The 7,673-nt window shown below is 50.7% G+C and overlaps 1 protein-coding gene across 1 annotated transcript; it reads left to right on the top strand.

Moving 5' to 3' along the window:
* Positions 1-579: 579 nt before the first annotated feature.
* LOC134730906 (exonuclease GOR) lies at positions 580-2,652 on the top strand. The gene has a single exon (XM_063606579.1). It carries the CDS (start codon positions 580-582, stop codon positions 2,650-2,652), a length of 2,073 nt encoding a protein of 690 aa, XP_063462649.1.
* Positions 2,653-7,673: the final 5,021 nt, after the last annotated feature.

Here is a 7,673-nt window from a genome sequence, read left to right as displayed (position 1 = left end):
TATAGGACTGCCCTGCAGGGACAGTTAATTAACTCAGGAAAAGCAACCTAGCTCCAAGGTTAGCAACCAGGAGTTCCAGTTGATTCCATTAGTGCACCCCTTGAGGCATTCCCAAGCTGGAGTCTGGTGGAAGATGAGGCTCAGTGTGATTGGATGGAAGCACCAACCAATCAAGGAGAAGTCCCACCCACTCTGCCCTGTGCGTCTATAAAGGCGACGGGTGGCGGCCGCGGCACTCATTGAAGCCGCCAGTTGGGAGAGGAGCAGAGCCAGGCCGGTGCTCCCGAAGGCAGCAAGATGTTGCGAGCCACAGCTCCCTGCTGGTTCCCACCTGGATACCCAGAAGCTAAGAAGGTGGCCGAGGAGGCGGCCCTGGAGGCAAGAAGCCGCCAGTTGGGAGCGGAGCAGAGCCAGGCCGGTGCTCCCGAAGGCAGCAAGATGTTGCGAGCCACAGCTCCCTGCTGGTTCCCACCTGGATACCCAGAAGCTAAGAAGGTGGCCGAGGAGGCGGCCCTGGATGCAAGAAGCCGCCAGTTGGGAGCGGAGCAGAGCCAGGCCGGTGCTCCCGAAGGCAGCAAGATGTTGCGAGCCACAGCTCCCTGCTGGTTCCCACCTGGATACCCAGAAGCTAAGAAGGTGGCCGAGGAGGCGGCCCTCGAGGCTCCAGAATTCCCCCTGCCCTCTCATCAGCCTGCCCAGAGCTTCGGGCTCCGGGTGCCCCAGATGCACAACCAGGCCTCCGCATTTGTGGACATCCAGGCGGAGCCCCAGAACAGGGGTCCGGCGGTGCCCCCAGCGTGTCCCAAGGTGGTGACGGAGGCGTGCTACTTCCCTGCACAGAGGGGATCGGCCTGCTGCTTGCCAGCCGCCCCAAGGCTGACAGAGAGGCCCTCGGGAGTCCGCATCTCAGCCCCCAGGAAGAGGAAGACGATCGCCCAGTCTTCCAGCCCTTGCTTGGTCACAGGTTGCACAGATGCCAAGAGAACCCGCGTGGCCAGCAGCAGCCAACGCTCCAGTGGCTCCAAGGTCGGCAGACAGCCAGGGAAGACGCGCAACAGGTCAGGGATGGCATGCAAGACCACCACCACCATCAGCTCTAAGCGAATCGTCCGTCGTCCATCCTTACCGAGTTTGAAGAAACCTATTGTCCTCCGAAGGTCTGGGTGCCAAGTCCCCACCGTCCTCCGCCGAGGCTATCTCCAACTGTTCACCGAAGAGTGTCTCAAGTTCTGCGCCTCCAAGCAGGAGGCCGAGGAGAAGGCGCTGAACGAGGAGAAGGTGGCCTACGACTGCAGCCCCAACAAGAACAGGTACCTGAACGTGGTCCTGAACACCCTCAAGAGACTGAAGGGCCTGACCCCCAGCTCCATGCCGGGCCTCAGCAGGGCCGCCCTGTACAGCCGCCTCCAGGAGTTCCTGCTCAGCCAGGACCAGCTCGAGGAGAACGGCTACCCCTTCCCGCACCCCGAGCGGCCCGGAGGCGCCGTCCTCTTCACTGGCCAGGGGAAGGGGCCCGGCGACTCCTCCTGCAGGGTCTGCTGCCGTTGTGGCACCGAGTACCTGGTGTCCTCCTCGGGCCGCTGTGTACGCGACCAGTTGTGTTATTATCACTGGGGGCGGGTCCGCTCGAGCCAGGTGGCTGGAGGCCGGGTTAGCCAGTACACCTGCTGTGCAGCTGCTCCTGGCTCTGTGGGCTGCCAGGTGGCAAAGCAGCACGTGCGGGACGGCCGCAAGGACAGCCTCGATGGCTTCGTGGAGACCTTCAAGAAAGAGTTGTCCAGAGACGCTTATCCAGGAATCTACGCCTTGGACTGTGAGATGTGCTACACCACGCATGGCCTAGAGCTGACCCGCGTCACCGTGGTGGACGCCGACATGCGAGTGGTGTACGACACCTTCGTCAAGCCCGACAACGAGATCGTGGACTACAACACCAGGTTTTCCGGAGTCACCGAGGCCGACGTCGCCAAGACGAGCATCACCTTGCCCCAAGTGCAAGCCATCCTGCTGAGCTTTTTCAGCGCCCAAACCATCCTCATCGGGCACAGCCTGGAGAGCGATCTGCTGGCCCTGAAGCTCATCCACAGCACCGTGGTGGACACGGCCGTGCTCTTCCCGCACTACCTGGGTTTCCCCTACAAGCGTTCCCTCAGGAATCTCGCGGCCGACTACCTGGGACAGATCATCCAGGACAGCCAGGACGGCCACAACTCCAGCGAGGACGCAAACGCCTGCCTGCAGCTGGTGATGTGGAAGGTCCGACAGCGCGCCCAGATCCAGCCACGCCACCGGTCCGCCTCTCCCGCCGCCCTGGCCTGTCCTTGGCCCCAGGCCCCTTCCACAACCGCCATCAGTCCCGAGAGCTCACCCTGTCCACCTCGCCGCAAGGCCAAAGAAACCGGAGCAGTCGACGGCAGGAGAGGGCAAAAAGCCAAGAGTAACCCCAACCGGCCACTCCCAGTCCCCCGGAATCCCTGCCGCGGACCCTCGGGCCTGTCCCCATCCCTCTGCCCTTCCCAGACCTCTGTCCTTCCACTAATCGCCTCCCGCAGCACCGAGCCGCCACTCCCAGTCCCCCGAGTCCCTGCCGCGCCCCCTCGCGCCTGTCCACATCCCTCTGCCCATCCGAGACCTCTGTCCTTACACCACTAGCCACCCCACGTGGGACTTCCATGGCCTCTGAGTACAAGGCCAGCCCCCCGGCCCACCAGCTTTCTGAATGTGTGCTTACCTGTTTTTCTCGAGAGGCACCACAGTGAGGTGGGTGAAGCACTTAGGCTCTGGAGTTAGATATCTGGGTTCAAGGCCAAATTCCACCACTTACTAGGTTTCTAATATTGCACAGATAATGTCTTTGCGCTTCTACCTTTTGATCTTTAAAGTGTGATCAAAAGAGACTTAGACTCCCACATCATAATCATGGGAAACTTTAACAGCCCTCTGTAAACATTAGACAGACCAACGAGACAGAAATCTAAAAAGGATATCCAGGAATTGAACTCAGCTCTGCACCAAGCGGACCTAGGAGACATCTACAGAACGCTCCACCCCAAATCGACAGAATATACATGCTTCTCAGCACCACATCACACTTATTTCCACATTGACCACATAGTTGGAAGTAAAGCACTCCTCAGTAAATGTAAAATAACAGAAATTACTACAAACGGTCTCTCAGACCACATTGCAATCAAAGTAGACCTCAGGATAAAGAAACTCACTCAAAACCGCTCAACTGCATGGAAACCGGACACCCTGCTCCTTAATGAGTACTGGGTACATAACGAAATGAAGGCAGAAAGAAAGATATTCTCTGAAACCAATGAAAACAAAGGCACAACATACCAGAATCTCTGCGTCACATTTAAAGCAGTGTGTAGAGGGAAATTTATAGCACTAATTGCCCACGAGAGAAAGCAGGAAAAATCAAAAATGCATACCCTAACATCACCATTAAAAGAATGAGAGAAGCAAGAGCAAACACATTCAAAAACTAGCAGAAGGCAAGAAATAACTAAGATCCGAGCAGAACTGATGGAGATAGAGACACAATAAACCCTTCAACAAATCAATGAATCCAGGAGCGGGTTTTTTGCAGTGATCAACAAAATTGATAGAGCACTAGCAAGACTAAGAAAGAAGAAAAGAAAGAAGAATCAAACAGATGCAGTAAAAAATGATAAAGGGGATATCACCACCGATCCCACAGAAATACAAACTACCATCAGACAATACTATCAGCACCTCTAAGCTAATGAACTAGAAAATCTAGAAGAAATGGATAAATTCCTGGACGCATACAACCTCCCCAGAGTAAACCAGGAAGAAGTTGAATGCCTGAGTAGACCACTAACAGGCTCTGAAATTGAGGCAATAATTAACAGCCTATCAAGCAATAAAACTCCAGGACCAGACGGATTCACAGCCGAATTCTACCAGAAGGACAAGGAGGAGCTGGTACCATGCCTTCTGAAACTATTCCAATCAACAGAAAAAGAGGGAATCCTCCCTCACTCATTTCATGAGGCCGGCATCATCCTGATCCCAAAGCCTGAGAGAGACACAACCCAAAAAGAGAATTTTAGGCCTATGTCCCTGAGGAACATCGATGGGAAAATCCTCCATAAAATACTGGAAAACCGAATCCAGCAGCACATCAAAGAGCTTATCCATCATGATGAAGTGGGCTTCATCCCTGACATGCAAGGCTGGTCCAACATATGCAAAACAATAAACATAATCCAGCGTATAATCAGGACCAAAGACAGAAACCACGTGATTATCTCAACAGATGCAGAAAAGGCCTTCGACAAAATTCAACAGCCCTTCATGCCAAAAACTCTCAATAAATTAGGTATTGATGGGACATCTCCCAAAATAATACGGGCTATTTAGGGCAAACCCACAGCCAATATCATACTGAATGGGCAAAAAGTGGAAGCATTCCCTTTGCAAACTGCCACAAGACAGGGATGCCCTCTCTCACCACTCCTATTCAACATAGTGTTGGAACTTCTGCCCAGGGCAATCAGGCAGGAGAAAGAAATAAAGAGAAATCAATTAGGAAAAGAGGAAGTCAAATTGTCCCTGTTTGCAGATGACATGATTGAATATTTAGAAAACCCCATCGTCTCAGTCCAAAATCTCCTTAAGCTGATAAGCAACTTCAGCAAAGTCTCAGGATACAAAATCGAGGTGCAAAAATCACAAGCATTCTTATACACCAATAAGAGGCAAACAGAGAGCCAAATCATGAGTGAGCTCCCATTCACAATTGCTTCAAAGAGAATAAAATGCCTAGGAATCCAACTAACAAGGGATGTGAAGGACCTCTTCAAGGAGAACTACAAAGCATTGCTCCACGAACTAAAAGAGGAGACAAACAAATGGAAGAATATTCCACCATCACGGATTGGAAGAATCAATATCGTGAAAATGGCCATACTGCCCAAGGTAAATTATAGATTCAATGCCATCCCCATCAAACTACCAATGACTTTCTTCACAGAACTGGAAAAAACTGCTTTAAAGCTCATATGGAACCACAAAACGGCCCCCACTGCCAACATAATCCTAAGCCAAAAGAACAAAGATGGAGGCATCAAGCTGTCCGACTTCAAGCTACAGTAGAAGGCTACAGTAACCAAAGAGCATGCTATCGGTTGCCGTTTTGGTTACCGTAGACCAATGGAACAGAATAGAGCCCTCAGAAATAATACGACACATCTACAACCATCTGATCTTTGACAAACCTGACAAAAACAAGAAATGGGGAAAGGATTCCCTATTTAAAAAAATGGTGCTGGGAAAACAGGCTAGCCATATGTCGAAAGCTGATATCGGATCCCTTCCTTACACCTTGTACAAAAATTAATTCAAGACAGATGAAAGACTTAAATGTTAGATCTTAAACCATACAAACCCTAGGAGAAAACCCAGCCAATACCATTGAGGACAAAGGCATGGGCAAGGACCTCATGTCTAAAACGCCAAAAGCAATGGCAACGAAAGCCAACATTGACAAACAGCATCTAATTACACTAAAGACGTTCTGCATAGCTAAAGAAAGTCCCATGAGAGTGAACAGGCATCCTGCAGAAAGGGAGAAAATTTTTGCAATCTACTCATCTGACAAAAGGCTAATATCCAGAATCTACTAAGACCTCAAACAGAGTTACAAGAAAAACCAAACAAGCCCATCAACAAGTGGGGGAAGGATATGAAGAGACACTTCTCAAAAGAAGACATTTATGCAGCCAACAGACACATGAAAAAATGCTCATCAAAACTGGCCATCAGAGAAATGCAAATCAAATCCGCAATGAGATATCATCTCACACCAGTTAGAATAGCGATCATTAAAAAGTCAGGAAACAACAGGTGCTGGAGAGGTAGTGGACAAATAGGAACACTTTTACACTGTTGGTGGGACTGTAAACTAGTTCAACGGTAGTGGAAGATAGTGTGGCGAATCCTCAAGGATCTCGAAATAGAAATACCATTTGACCCAGCCATCCCATTGCTGGGTATATATACCCATAGGATTAGAAATCATGCTTCTGAAAGGACACACGCAGACGTATGTTTATTGCGGCACCATTCACAGTAGCAAAGACTTGGAACCAACCCAGATGTCCATCAATGATAGACTGGATTAAGAAAATGTGGCACAAATACACCATGGAATACTATGCAGCCATGAAAAAGCATGAGTTCATCCCCTTTGGAGGGACACGGATGAAGCTGGAAACCATCATTCTTAGCAAACTATCGCAAGGACAAAGAAAGCAAACACCGCATGTTCTCATTCATAGGTGGGAATTGAAGTATGAGAACGCTTGGACACAGAAAGGGGAACATCACACACCGGGGCCTGTCATGGGCGGGGGGAGGGGGAGGGATAGCATTAAGAGATATACCTAATGTAAATGACTAGTGAATGGGTGCAACACACCAACCAGGTGAATCTTGGAAGGCAAAAGCTACTGAATTTAGCGAATTTGTGGAGGCATTCCCAGAAATCAGCCAGGTGAAGTATCACACAACCGAAGACTGCACAACTCCTCTAAGGCAGCACGATGCGGCAAACCCAGACGGCCACTCTTCTCACCCCTCCTCCGTTGGCTGTTCTGGGTAATGAGGTTCAAAAGTCACCTAGGCAACTGCCAAAATAGCTGAAATGGAGTAAGGGCTTCAGGCTGGTGCCTAGCAGAGGTCCACCTGACCCCCGTAAGCTGCTGAACAAGAAGGGCTGCCAGAAATGTCCCCCTAGGGAATTTGGTGGAGACGAAGACCCGCTCACTGGACAAGGGTTCCTCCCAGGAGACGCCCGAGCGGAAGAAACGGGCTGTGAGCCACGCCCTTTCACCCTCCGCTACCCCGCCCTGGGCTGGTGAAGGTGCGCGTAAGGATGAGGACTACTGAGCCCTGAAGAAATAAATCCTTCCCCTTTGACCCCAAGGAGGATTGCCTGTGAGGATCTTCAACGAGTCTACCCGTGTCTAGACACGGGAGCAGGTCTGTCCGGCACAGCACCTCCCTCAAGGAGGAGAAGAGTGAGGAGAAAGGAAACTCAAGTCTGACCATTCTGTCCTGGGAGAGAAGAGGAGGATCTCATCTCTCATCTGTCCAAGCAAGGCAAGGAGACTTTCTCTCATCTTTCCAAGCAAGGCAAGGAGACTTTGTATAATTAGGAAACAAAAAGAATTTAGAAGGAATGAAAGCAGCCCGTAAGGTGCATTCCTAAGGACTGCCCATTGAAACTGACACAATTGCCCTTGTTTGATGAGAGGAATGAGCAGAGCACTGAGGTGGTGAACAGGGATCTAGTGAGACTTTCCCAGCATGTTTCTACCAAAGCTTTCTCTAAGCTTCTCGGAACACTCTCCTAATAAGCAGATGTTTGGCCCTTCAGAAAGTCAACAAGCAAAATGCCTTGAGTGTCCCAAAACACTGATGCCATGATGTTGGCTCCTGACTGGCCTCCTTTTCCTTTGACTGGACCACTGCCACCTCTCGGTAGCCGTCGCTTTGATGATGCTTTGCCTTCGAGGTCATATTGGTAAAGCCATGTTCCAACTTCCGGTTACAATTTGTCAGAGGGATGCGTCAGGATCGTGATCCCTCCTGTTTAAAATTTCCACTGATAGCTCTCGTCGTAACTGCAGCTGATC

The sequence above is a fragment of the Pan paniscus genome, chromosome 7 (assembly GCF_029289425.2).
Source record: "Pan paniscus chromosome 7, NHGRI_mPanPan1-v2.0_pri, whole genome shotgun sequence".
NCBI classification, from domain to species: domain Eukaryota; kingdom Metazoa; phylum Chordata; class Mammalia; order Primates; family Hominidae; genus Pan; species Pan paniscus.
Note: the sequence above shows the minus strand (reverse complement) of the source record. Positions and strands in the feature narration are given on the sequence as shown.

What these genes read in the sequence shown, in the direction of transcription:
- LOC134730906 (XM_063606579.1), top strand. Translation starts at nt 580, where the DNA reads ATGTTGCGAGCCACAGCTCCCTGCTGGTTCCCACCTGGATACCCAGAA.